The 13284-nt window shown below is 44.0% G+C and overlaps 1 protein-coding gene and 1 long non-coding RNA gene across 5 annotated transcripts; one reads left to right on the top strand and one right to left on the bottom strand.

The window, feature by feature from the left end:
* Positions 1 to 219: 219 nt before the first annotated feature.
* On the bottom strand, positions 220 to 2824 carry LOC129386133 (uncharacterized). 4 transcript variants are annotated; one of them, XR_011893786.1, is made up of 4 exons: positions 2735 to 2824; positions 2354 to 2603; positions 669 to 1587; positions 220 to 600 (listed from the first exon to the last, which is right to left on the bottom strand). It is a non-coding gene; the product is annotated as an uncharacterized lncRNA (long non-coding RNA). The 4 variants fall into 4 exon arrangements; XR_011893787.1 differs by lacking the exon at positions 2354 to 2603 and having other exon boundaries at positions 2735 to 2749; XR_011893785.1 differs by lacking the exon at positions 2735 to 2824 and having other exon boundaries at positions 2354 to 2718.
* Positions 2825 to 5312: 2488 nt separating this feature from the next.
* LOC126535948 (coiled-coil domain-containing protein 134-like) lies at positions 5313 to 12225 on the top strand. Its single transcript, XM_050182814.3, has 6 exons — positions 5313 to 5567; positions 5728 to 5849; positions 5981 to 6065; positions 6278 to 6456; positions 7499 to 7570; positions 11589 to 12225. The coding sequence occupies exons 1-6, from the start codon at positions 5462 to 5464 to the stop codon at positions 11682 to 11684; spliced, it is 660 nt and encodes a 219-aa protein (XP_050038771.2). The 5' UTR covers positions 5313 to 5461; the 3' UTR covers positions 11685 to 12225.
* Positions 12226 to 13284: the final 1059 nt, after the last annotated feature.

Here is a 13284-nt window from a genome sequence, read left to right as displayed (position 1 = left end):
TATGTGAGAGAAGTATGTGGATATCACGAGCTTAAGCCAATGTGCGATACACAGACAAAACATCTGCTACAACATGAACTGAATTGAGGGGCACACAACACATACGTAATTAAAGGTGCAAAATGTAGGGGGAAGCTTCAAAATACGCTCTGTAGCACTGCAAAGTATAACATATATTGTATGTGTACAATAAATGTTCAAAAAGACAATGCATCAATGTCCCATTTGCCTTCAAGTTTATTATCAAGTTCAAGGTTACTGAAGTTTATTATGAGCATATGTACAACAGGAATCTACTAACACACCCGCAGTTAAGGTGGCTGTTCGAGGTGTGCTGGCTGCCTCAGTGTAAGAAAAAGAAATTGGGCGAATGTCGACACCAGTGCCACTGCTTCTTGCCTCTGACCTGCACGTGCCTCCGCGGCATCTTTGTGCACAAGTGTGCTGGCGTGGCGAACGTAGGAGTCATCCGAGAGAAAGAGTATCGTTTACATGGAGAAGTGGCTGTTCACATTGCCTGTCGCTTTCCCTCAAATGTTTCCTTGGCGACTAGGGTGACACACCCGCAGTCAAGGTGGCTGTTCGAGGTGTGCTGGCTGTCTAAACGAAAGAAAAAGAAAGAAATTAGATGAATGTCGATACCAGTGCTATTGCTTCTTGCCTCTTACCTGCATTTGCCTCCACGGCCTCTTGGCTTGCGGAGTCTGTATGAGGGAGCTGCTGTGGCTAGGCGAAGGCATTGTCGAAGGAAAAAGAAAAGGCCATTCAAATGGGGAATTATAGAAATAAATGCAGTTCTTATGTCTGTTTCTTGCACTGTTCTTGCCTAAAAGTTTTCAAAGGCAGTGTCCAGAATACACCAGCACTTTGACTGCTTTTGCTGTTTACCTGCAAGTGTTGCTGTGAGATCCTTAGTATGGCTACGTGCAGCATTGTAACACTTAGTGGAGGCATTTGAAGTGGTAGCCAAAAATATAAAGAATCATCCTTGTCTGCATGAATGCTTTAAATTTCTAGATGCAGTGGTAACTATTACTATTGGTGCAAGGCCCCCACATCTATGCGGCAAGTGCCATAGCTCGAAACTGAATTTTTCCTTTAGTGTTTCACAAGGTGTCTGATATGTCCACATTAGACGTGATCCGTTTCTTATTATTTATCCCAGTGTGGAGAGAGCATCATTAAATAGTTTTTTTTTTATTCTTGCATGGCTTGCTTTTTGGTTTGTTTCTGAATTTATCAAACAGCAGTCTCATGATGCTAAAGTGACTCATGATATGACAGTCATCAGCTTTAGTTTTTCAGAAAAACAACGAATTTCCTGACCCATTGTGTGCTATCGCATTATTCGCATAATTTCTCAGAGTATTCTACCTATACTGACTTGCTTGATTTCCACTAAAGAATCTTGCATCTTCAAATACCATTCTTTCCTTAAAATCATTCGACACTTCTCATAATTTCTGTACCTTGGGCTTCTGATACTCTGCATTCACCATTTTGCTTGTTTCTGACTAGAAATGTCTTCTTTAATTTCGAGCTTAAATTTTACCTTTGGAACACACGGAAGGGCTTGCCATTGCATATCTGCATAAAAGGGAAACATGTTTCATGCGAAATCCAATTGAAGATTGATGAATGCAGCTTGCAGTGTGATATGACTGAATGATCCATAAAAGTAACTCATCTCACTTGGTAAATTAAAGCACTTATTAGTGTGATGTACAAGATACGTTACACTAACGTGGTGGGTTCTCTTGCTTATACAGCAAAAGAATCGGTGCGCGAGAAAAAAATTATTTTTGCATACCCCTTGTACACACTGATTTAAGGAAAATGAGCTGGAGCTGTCCACATAATCTACTTATTTTACCTGCGAGTATGGTCAACAAAAATGTGTCCCAGCTGCTTAGTGGTACTTGAGATTATGTCAGTATTGCATATGTGCCTGTTGTCTAAAATAACTGAATTTTGAAAATGCTCGCAGGGATCTGATGTGCATATCTGCAGTTTATGGATACATGTAAAAGACTCAGCATCAAGTGCAAGTGAACGGACTTACAGGCCCGAAGTCGATCATGCAAATAGATTCGCTGCACAAATTTGTGACCAAAAAAGATATTCCACATGAAATGGCATGCAAGGAAGTGTTGAAAATATTGCACAGTTAATAAAACGCCTACGCTATTAATATGTGGGTTGATACACTCGTTATGCAAAACGGAGGTGAGGCGTGCAGACAGGACACAAGAATATATAGTATTTACAAGCAAACAACACGAGCGCCGCCCACTTCTCTATTCTTGTGTCCTGTCTGCACGCCTCACCTCTAATTTGCATAATGAATCCTTACCAACTAGCTCAGCTTTCTGTCGTTCAAAGTCTCGATGCACTCGGTTTCGTCCACATTAGGCACTCGCCTCTTGATTACTTCGTGGCACAGAAATACTCGGCATCAGGCTGTTTTTCTGCTGTGGCCTTTGTAGAAGCATGTTTGTTCAAAGTGTAACAATTAAACAGATTCTTTGAGTTGCTTGTGGCTTCGCCAGTACAATTCCGGTGCGCTGGTCCGCCTGTCCAGCAATTTCCTACTGAAGGGAAACCTGCAAATAAAAACGCCGCTCCGCATGTAGAAAAATGCTCTACTGTGACGCTTCTCAAACGATTGTGATGCCCCACAAGAGCTGCCTACTCGCGTGATATTCTCAACAAGGAGATACATTCGTTTACTTACATGTGAAGGTATATGCCTGGGCACTTCGGGGCTTCGGTGGCACATAAGGCACGAGTGTGCCATAGCGTCTGATGTCGACGCGCGATCGCATGTCAAACCTAAACTGTACGAAACTACTACGCGTCCAAAAAACAGATTCGAAACCGAAATTCGCGTCATCCTTTATTAAATGAATGCGTAGTTCGTGATTTACATAAGTCACGGACTTAGTGATCGCTTTCTGTACACTTAATATTAACCCACCACTTTCATAAAACCTCAGGTATGCGTTTTTAGATGACAAAGCATACGGTGACCTGTACTTGTTTTCAGCTCTTTCAATAGTAATTGCGCTGGCCACATTGACCAGTAGCAACAGGGCGGCGCCCTAGAGGTTCCCACTTTTCCGGCCCAGCTTTTCCTCTAGAGTTGTTCTACTAACTCTATGCTTGCGGTTCCCGATTTCAATGCATGGGCCCTATGGGTAGCTTGTCCTCTAGAGTCAGTATAGTAACTCTATGTTCGATAGCATATACAGGATGGATGTGGATGGATGTTATGAGCGTCCCCTTTGGAACGGGGCGGTGGCTTGCGCCACCAAGCTCTTGCTACTATGCTGCCTAATATCCTACCTAGGTTCACCAATGGAAAAAAAAAACGTACTATGAACTACCACGTCCAAATTTTCTGATACCCTATTGCGAACTGTGCTTTTGTACGTCTCCGTCTTTTGTCGTTTCCCTACTTTTCTTCCACCAATCCTCCAATCGCCTCTTACTGATGTCTATTGCGGACCTGTTTGCTTTACCACTGCTCTCGCTGAACCCAAGGGCTTCAAGGAGGCCAGTGGTGCCTAAATCGACCGCTGGGTAGACGTCTTCACATTCTTATAAAATATGCTCCGTCGTTTCCCTAGCTTTACCGCAGCAAGCACATGTTTCTTCTTCCTTCTTATATCTCGCTTTATAGGTGCGTGTTCTAAGGCATCCCGATCTCGCTTCGAAAAGTAATGAGCTTCCCTTTGAGTTATCATAAATAGTTTCTTTCCTAATTTCGTTTTTTCCCCTTAAGTAGTTATTCATGGCAGGTTTCTTTTCCATTGCCGCCACCCATGAGATTAATTCAGCCTCTCTGACTTTCCGCTTGACCTTCTTTGTTGCTGTGTTTCCCACCCCACAGGCCGCATACTTGCTGGTAAGCTTCCTAGTTCTTTTCCTCCACTGTGAATCAATGTTTTGCCTGTACAGATACCTGAACTCTACAGTAACTGATACCTGAATACAGCAACTCTAACTGCAGCGCTCCTAGCGGCATCCGCCGGCGTTCATTGCATCCGGTGCCACCCGAGAGGCCGCGGACGGCACACTAGCCAGTACATTCTAGGCACTATACTGAAACGCTGATTTCTTCAGATGACGGAAGGTGGCGCCACAAGTTTATTGGTGTGTTCAATGCGGCTGGCTGGTTCATCTTTAGAATAAAAACAGGAACAGCGCAACTCAGGACGAGCGAGTAAAGAGTCAGCGCTCTGTCCTGTGCTCTTCATTCCCTGGTACTGTGTTCCGCTGTTTCTGTTTTTATTTTACACAAGTTTATGCTTGCGCCGTCGCGACAGTGGCTCGCATCCCCATAAGCGCAGGCAAATTTGCATTTTTTTCTTAAAAACCGGCCGATTAACTGTGCCAGGTGTTGTACTAAGCGTAGTTGACGACAAAAATGCGATCGTTCTGCAAAATTAGAGACTTTTAGGGTGTCCGGTATTCGGGCAAGCGCGGGCGGTTTTCCGGTTTAGCGGGGGCGTCAACGTGAGCGGCCAGATTGGTGGCGCCAGCTGGTGGCGCAAAGCTCAACCACACAAACACAGAGCTAATTACTATATTCTGCTTAGCTGCTGGCGTAAATTTTCGACAGTGGCGTAATCGTGTTCACATTTACGCCGCTGCCAAAAATTTGCACGAGTGGCGAAGCAGGATATGGTGAGTTACTGCAGTTTTAGCTATGCGTTTGTCTGGTTGAGCTCTACAACACCAGGCGGCTTCACCGCTCACGTTTACGCCCCGACCATCCGGTAGTCCGCCCAAATCGCTCCCGTTTACCGTAATAGCGTACAAGCTAAAAGTCTCTATTTTAGCAAGAACAGTGCAGCGGTGAGCACAAAACCTGCTTTCGAACACGCGCAGCGAAACATTCAGGAACCTCTTTGACGCAGACTGTCTCCGATGCTGTCCAGAATTGGAACACACCTAATTAGTCGAACATAAAAACTGTCTTACTAGTGAACGACAAATGAAACATTACCAGCTTTTAAAGAATAACCGCCAGAAAAGTGAATCTTTTTTTTTTTTTCTGGAAAGAAAAAATTAGGAATTAACGATGCGAAACTGAAACTCGAGCTGCCATGGTGTGGTGGGGTTCCTCGCACGGCCTGTTCCGCGTTTGCGCTGAACCTTATTTGATTCGCAAGCTATTTTTGAGCTATTCAATCGATTTGCGATAAGTAATAGTGAACAAAATAATTATGGTTCACGACATAAATATGTTTTTTTTTTCCCCTCTTTGTACACAAACATGGCGCAAGTTGCGGGGAAAAGTTCGCCATTCTATGCTAGGAGCGCGTTTGTCAACAAAACACGTGGTTGCATCGCTGTGGCTGGTGCAGGCTGGTGTGATGTGCGCTTATCGAACGTCGCTGAGTTTTTACGTCGAGCTGGACTATTTATTGCACATATAAGTGTTTAGGTGATCACCATGAGCGCCGACCGAGTCTTCAGATTGCTGCTGGCAGCTACTTTGCTCGGAGTTTGCTTTGCTCTAGACACAAGAGAAAATGTGCTACCTCCACATGTGCAGCAATGTATCCTTGGCGTTCGTCTCTGACAGATACACGTCATCATCCCTCCACAGTTAATATTTCTGGCTTGTTTTGTTCTGTGACTGCTCGTAGTTCATTGCGGTTCAGTGGTAGCGGCACTTACGCGATGGGCGCGCTTGATTGTTCCTTAACCGGGTTTCAGATCGGAAGATGTTCAAGATGCGTCGCGCCGAGCGCCTTGAAGCCGTGAAGAGTATATTGAAGCTAGACAATTTTGAAAAGCAAGCCAAACTAGTCAACATTGTATTAGACAAAATTAATGAGGTAACTTCTCGTTGTCTACTCAATATTTTATTTCGTTTCACTGTCGCTCTGACAAATTACTGTGCTTACTGTAAAGCAGCGGAGGTGTCTGGGCATGCGTACAAGTGCTTCATGTACCGCTGTTTTGTCAGGTACTTACGACATCGAAGCTGAAACTTGAAAGTTCGGACTACATTCCGGGCGGCGCCTTCCCGGAGGACGAAAGTACAAGAGACGGTGGGTTTTTCGGATGGTGTGCGCGCGCATATGCTATTATATGTACAGTGTAGTTAATTGCCCCCTATGCTTTCAATAACTCGATGGTCTTGGCTTTTGCTTCAGTAGAAACCAAGTTCCTCGGTTTGATTCATATTTCCGCTCTCGTTTGTGTGTGTAAAGTGTAACATTCAAGACGGTACACGTATGTGGGTTTCGTGTTAATATTTCAGCTCTGTCGCAAGTTTTGGAAAACACAGCTTTCTTTGGAGAAATAATCCTGCGGCTCCCAAACATTGCTCATGCTGTGTTGAACATGAACAAGGCCGGCGCCATGGTACTCAACTGGGCCATTGGATTCGCGAACTCCACTGAACTCTATGATGAAACCACAACCAAACTGATCAACCTGGTAAGTTTCCTGCAGAGGGTATACTGTTCAGTCTGTTACATCAGGCACATCACTTATATTTAGAATAAGATCAGATTCGTAATATTGCACCCGTACGAAGTACTTCATGAAATAGACCAAACATGGCTGTTCTTTTTTGAGGTAAAGAAGAATAGGGGGCGGGGGGGGGGATTTACTTCCTTTCTTTTTATGTATTTGCATGTGTGGTTTGCTATGAAAAACTTGCTCATCATATTTTACATGCGGTTTGCGGTTAAGCATGTCTTCTTAAGTGTTTTGAGTTAACATTTCCAGCTGTTTGTTGTTCAGTGGGATATACAGGGAACAGCAGGTATTTGAGAACAGTCATCATGCCATATCTGCCTACTGCACCCTGTACATCCGTCATGCCATAATTTTTGGACTCACTTCAGTGCTGCTTGTACGTCATCTGTCTAGCATTTTCATCAAGAAGGCAGCCTCTAGCCTTACACAAAATAAAATGGCATGCTGTGCTCACCGCACTTGCTACGGACCACAGCGATTTCAGTGTTTCATTTCTAAATGCAACAGGTGGCTTTGCAGCAGCCCTACAGATCTTCCCACTGTCATGCACATCAGGTTTCCACCGTCTGCCACGGTCTTGAGGATTGTTAGCAGCGAGCATCACTTCGAACATGTGGCACCTAACTCTTAAACCTGAACCTTATGGACTGCTATGTATTGGGCACTGTTGAAGGGGAGGGAGTCCAGCATGCAACATCACAAGACAAAGACTCCTTTGAAGGCAGTCATAAACGTGATGCCCAACATTTATAAGGAGCACCTTATTTAGGCCTGTAGATGCTTTTGGCGCAGAATTAAGGTCATGATTGAAGTTAGCGGTAGATTCATGGAATGAAATTCAGTATAAGGGAGCTCATGAGCTTTGTATCAAATATGGTTCAAGTACATTCATTCTTCTGAAACAGGAGTAACTCTTTCCTTCACCCACGTGTTTGTTCTCAACAGCTGCTGCACCCTGTATTGTAGCAAGGTTTTTACAGTTCCATTGTTAATGCAGGTTGCTCAGGAACTGGGTTTGGTTGAGAGAGACCCCAATTATCACAACCCATATGCAGTAAAGCAAGCAAAAGTGAGTATAATGTCATTGGATGGCATCCATTACACATTGCAAGCTCGTGCTAACCGTTCCCGATTCTAGGCAAGACACAGCCAATATATCTTCTTTTTAAGTCTTGTATCATATATGCATGTAGTTGAATGTCATTAACCCTTTGCAGTCATAAACCTTTACCCAATTTGTGGTCGTTCCAGTCAGAAGCCATTCTGCGCATTATGGGTGTCATGCAGAAAACGTGCTTAGGTACACAAACACGTTAGGGCAGTTATTTGAGAAATATTTCTCTATACCCTTGGCAGTCAGCGGCACTTCAGACAGTATGGTAACGCTTGAAGCAGTTACCAGGGTGGAGGCCAGGATTTTCACTGCCTGTCTTGCAGTAGAAAACAGTCTCCTTCCTTCCGCCTTTCTTCTATCACTGCACACAGTGCAGTTCTTGCTGTTGCCATTCGCATTATTATATGTAAAGTGTGGCTTGCCATCCGAGTGCTCATTCCCTTGGGAATTCGCAGACAGGCACCTCTTCTTCGGTTTTGACCGCTTGTCACCAACAAGCTGTTCAATAAGCTTTTACCGGTAGGAGAGGTGTCTCAGTTTCTTGATGCATGTAGCAGCCAACTGCATTTTCATCAAAAGGTAGGTGTTTACAACCACCCGAAGTTGGCACATAGTCCTCCTCGGTGCTGAAACCATCATCAGACTCACTAAACTTACGCAGGTTCCGTCCATAAAATGCCCGAGCAGAAAACGTCGCCATCCGGTCAGCAGTACACACCACAACTTGTGTGCAAAGGTTCCTTCAAGTGCATTAGAAAAAATGCTGCCCTTATCTGGAGATGACAAAAACTGCACTTCGTAGTTTAAAAACGCTGCCAAGATATGGCGCAACCAATTCAAATAACCTAAACATAACCGGAGAATGCAAGCACATGTCAGGTGCTTCCTGACATGTGATCAGAGCCGATATTTTCGCATGGCGGCATGGGCACAACATATGTCCACAAAGGGTTCAAACTATTACTTTAGACAAGCTGTTCAGTATTTGTGTGACACCGTATCATCTATCACTGTTTTCTGCTGCAGTTATGAATTTAACGTTGACTGTTAAGGCTTTGTATGCCACACAAGTGACTCAGCTGTAACTGTTGGTAAACCAATTTCAGGTTCTGCTTATTGCAAGTCATGCATGGCTTAGAGACTGGCACTACGTATTCGTAGTGTTCATGTAGAGAGCAATCAGGTTGTTTCGTTTTACACTTCAAGACAAGTTCTACTTAGCCAAGTGAAGCCAAGTTGTTGAAATGAAAACGATGCTATTACTACAGTGAATTGTATTTAAGCATGTGATGCGCAGTTCAGTGTTTTGCCGTTCGGAAGTACGTCATCTCTTAAAAAACCTGAGCTAGCTGAAGCAAATACATTTAGCTTGAATGTGTGAGAAGATCTTACATGCATGAGGCCTAATGTGTTAAACAATGCAATGTGCACCGCTATACAGTGTGGGGACGGCACAGTTCTGCCTTTCCACTTGCCGCCGCATAGACAGTTTCAGGCTTGAAGTGGCACCTGACACCGGCAAAAAAAAAAAAAAAAAATGCAGAGACCCAGTGGGGCTATACTAGTCCAGGTGCGACCAAATTAGGAAGGCCCACTAAGCTTCAACAAAGATACTCCCTCAACATAACAGGAATTGGCTTCCCTGGTGCAGTATTCGACCACAACCTCCCTCATGATCCCAACAATTAACCCATGGGCCTCAGTCCCCAGTGGCTGTGGAGCAACTGACTAAGGCGGCAGTCAGACCTACAACATGGCGGAGGGTGCTAAGAATCTCTGGATCCGGACAGACTGCCACTGGAAGCTGAACCTGGCAACGTTCAACACAGGAACCATCTCAAGTGAAGCTAGCTTAGCAGGACTTTTTGAGGAATTATCAGGCATGGCGTAGGATATTATTGGCCTTAGTGATGTTGGAAGAACTGGTGAGGCTTATGCAGTGCTGACTAATGGCCATGTCCTCTGCTACAGAGGACTTCCAAATAAGAGACAATATGGGGTAGGCGTTCTAATCCATAGACACAGCAGGCAACATTGATGAATTCTGCAGCATTAATGAGAGGGTAGCAGTAGTCGTAATAAAGCTGAATAGGAAGTATAGAATAAAGGTAGTACAAGCCTATGCTCCAACCTCCAGTCACGATGATGCAGAAATAGATCAGTTTTATGAAGATGTTGAATTAGCTATGAAAAAAGTGCAAACTCTGTATGTATACAGTGGTAGGTAATGAGTGACTTCAATGCAAAAGTGGGGAAAAAGCAGGCGGCTGAACAGGCAAGTGGCAACTACGGCAACTACGGATTAAAATAGAGAAATTACTGAGACACTTTCCTAAATGTCTCAGTAATTTCTCTATTTGAATAGTCGATCGAACTTAGGCAACCACGAGTCAGTGCGCTGATGCCAAAGTAGCCGGGTGTTCTCCTCACGTGCTACCTGGCTCGAGCATGTGTAAGCACAACTTCATTTTGCTCAGTCTGTGACGCCTCGCCATATAGTAAAGTAAAAGGTTGTGCTGTTGGTGGCATATACTGTGTGAAGTTTACTTTCACCTTGTATGTTGTATTTTTGTCCACTTTGTATTTCGGTGCATGTGTCAGGTAGGCTCTTTAAGGAAGCATTGGAGTGCTGTTATCATCGGCTGTTAGCACAAACTTCTAACTTTAACAACAGATACTGCATTAAATTTTTATGCATTATAATGGTTCTGCATACATATTTAATGTTTGACAACCATGCTGACTTGATGCCGCTGCATGCTAAGTAGGGCAGTTGTTCATATCTTAGTTTAAGATGGTGGCACTCATGAGCCAAAAATATAATCATGTCTACATATCTAAATTTTGCAATAGTGAAATTTGCTGCAGATCATCCTCATGTGTTACCATATTTACTCGAACCTAACGCACACTTTTTTTCTGATAAAACAAGTCCAAAAATAGCCTGCACGTTAGAATCGAGTATGACCCTAAATCTGTGTTACCATATCGCCATCGGCATTTCAAAATCCTCGCACGCGCTTTGAGCCTAGCTGCTGTAGCTTTCTCCATGTGCTGTAGTATGTGTGCTTAGGTTAGTGCACCGTCCGTCTTCCTGTTTTCCGCATTTGCTTAATCAGCATGGAAGTGCCGACTGCAAAGACATGCCGAGTTCATCACGATGCCGCAATTAAAAGGAAAGTGATCACATGTCCACAGACGGACAAAAATCGAGCAGCATCACGGGCGTCCGGAGTTCTTGAAACTTGCGTGTGGGACTGGCGCAAACAGGAGAAGCTTTCTACTCTGGCAGCTGCTACATACGGCGCGGCCGCGCGGTCCCTATCTTGAAAGCGATCTGCGATGGAGACAAGAGTCTACGCATCTAGGCGCACCACACCAGGCTGTGTTCTTGTCGCTTAGTGGGCGTTGAAGCGAGAGTCCGCACAAAGGTCATTCGCTCGCTCCTGCTACTACACTTCCCCACTCCAGTGTTTTGATAAAGAGTTTCCACGTTCATTCCGTGAGACGTGTTCATGCTTGCTTGTGCGCGCTTGACACCATGCTTGTTAATTTAGTTAGTAAGCGAATGTTTAGGTGTTTGCACGGCCGATAAAACTGCTATCGTTACTTTTCGTAGAGCCGTCAACTAATTTTCTATCGTAATCGATGCTTTGCCTCTCGGGCGAAACTGAGACTTTTTTTATTTATCGCAACTTTAATGCATTGGGAGCAAATCTTTGTTTTTCCAAATGAGAGAAAGTTGTATTCCTGTATGAAAGAATTATGTGCACAGTACTGTAAAGGACTTTTGTTTTTTTAGGTCGCGGCAAACAAGTGTGCGTTAAAATTGAGGGCGTTTTTTTTTTTTTTTTTTTTTGCTTTGTGGTCACAGGAAATGGGTGTGCGTTATAATCGAGTAAATATGGTACATTTTTTGCTATGTGGCTGCTTTAACACTGAATTTCAAGAGTTATACAATGTCTTTGATTAGGCTGCATCACCAGTGCCAGCAGTCGAGCCAGTGCCGAAGCCCAAGAAGAAGAAGAAGATCCAGCGTGGCCCAAGGCTAAGCCGAGCAGAACTGTGATTCATGCTTGCCCAGTGTGGTGAGCAGCCTGCCTGAGCATCGCTAGTCCTGTGCATCGTCTCTTCGTGTTTGTGATATTTTGTTACATTGACTGCCACCCATCTCTTCATTCATTGCTCAGACAGTGATAAAACCGACTTTTTTGCAAGTGCAGATTGCCTCTTGTTCGCCCAGTACAACACAACTGTGTTACCCTACTATAGCAGTGCAAAACTACGGAGCCTTTTCAGAATTGTCGCTCTGTGTCTTGTTTTGGAGCAGTGCAAGAAGGCTCTCGCTTGGACATCTGCTAGCAGTGCTTATTTCTTTGTGGCCCCTGCCACGTGTAATTTGACACCACTAGTGTACTTCTATGGAGTCCACTGCATAGCTTCTTGTGGCATATTGACATCATCAATCCAGCCAAAGGATGGAGGGAAATACAAGCACACAAGCCATCCACCGAGCAAAGTTGTATTATGTTTTCTGCATGTGCCGGTCCAATACAGGGCTGAAATATTCGTGACATTAACATTAAAACAGCTGAACTGGCTTGCTTACATATGCTGTTTCAATGTTGCATTGCCTGTCTAAGTGCCTTAGTAGTGAACCACTGGCCAACTACCTTTGGTGCAAAGTGCAGCTTAAATAGCCCACCATGCATGCAGCCATCTCAAAACTATCCAGTGAGCTGCAGTGGGCCACTAATGATTCATTTCTACCCACATATGTAGTAATGCTGAGATGGTACTGTTAATACCACCTAATATCAGTGTGCTTCATGTGCACAAGCTAATTCAGAAAAAAAAATGTGTTCCTTTTCAGAGTACTGTGTGTGCTTTTCTGCATGCATAGCCAAATTACATTGATCCTTCATTTGTCTTCGCGGAAACGCATGCTTCCATTGCACTTTATTGACCTCTTCATGAGATTTTCCTATATATAGCACAATGCCCCCTGTTGCACTTTGCTTGTTGCCACAGGCAACTTCTTTGGCAGCTAATGCATCCTCTGATCACTTCTTCATAATGGCGATAGCTTGGTGTCAAAATGAGCTCTGGTATACACGTCAGTGCCCAAGGGTTGCTGTCGTTACCTTTCAGCATGCACAAGTGTTCAAGCCAGTGCCTTCACTGCGCATATACTGGGTGTTCTACTGGCTCATCACGTAGTAAAATTCAAAATTGAAAGGTTGTGACAGCGCTCTTGGCCCATTGTGCAGTATTCTTTTCGATGGCATCTCACATTCTACCCGCTGTGGCTAAACTACACAGGGATAATCCGCAAGGAAGCTTACATTATAGTGTGGCCACAACAATTGCGATATGCTTTCTGACACAATGTGCTACCTCAACTTTTCTAATCTTAAGGAAGAGTAATAGGTAACTTTATTTCTAGTGTTTGTGGCGTGTTGTGTTCCTTGTTAGTGCAAGTGCTACGCCATATATGTGCAAACCATTCTTTTTTTAATAAAAAAGTCAGTTTCACCCGAAGCATAGATTGCAACAGCAGATTATTGGGCAGCTAGCTATACAAAGTAAGGATAGTAGTTTTATCAACCGTATAAACTTGTAAACGTAGACATACCAACTAAATTAACAAGCACGGTGTCATGCATGCA

Source organism: Dermacentor andersoni, chromosome 4, assembly GCF_023375885.2.
Source record: "Dermacentor andersoni chromosome 4, qqDerAnde1_hic_scaffold, whole genome shotgun sequence".
In the NCBI taxonomy this organism is placed as follows: Eukaryota; Metazoa; Arthropoda; class Arachnida; order Ixodida; family Ixodidae; genus Dermacentor; species Dermacentor andersoni.
Note: the sequence above shows the minus strand (reverse complement) of the source record. Positions and strands in the feature narration are given on the sequence as shown.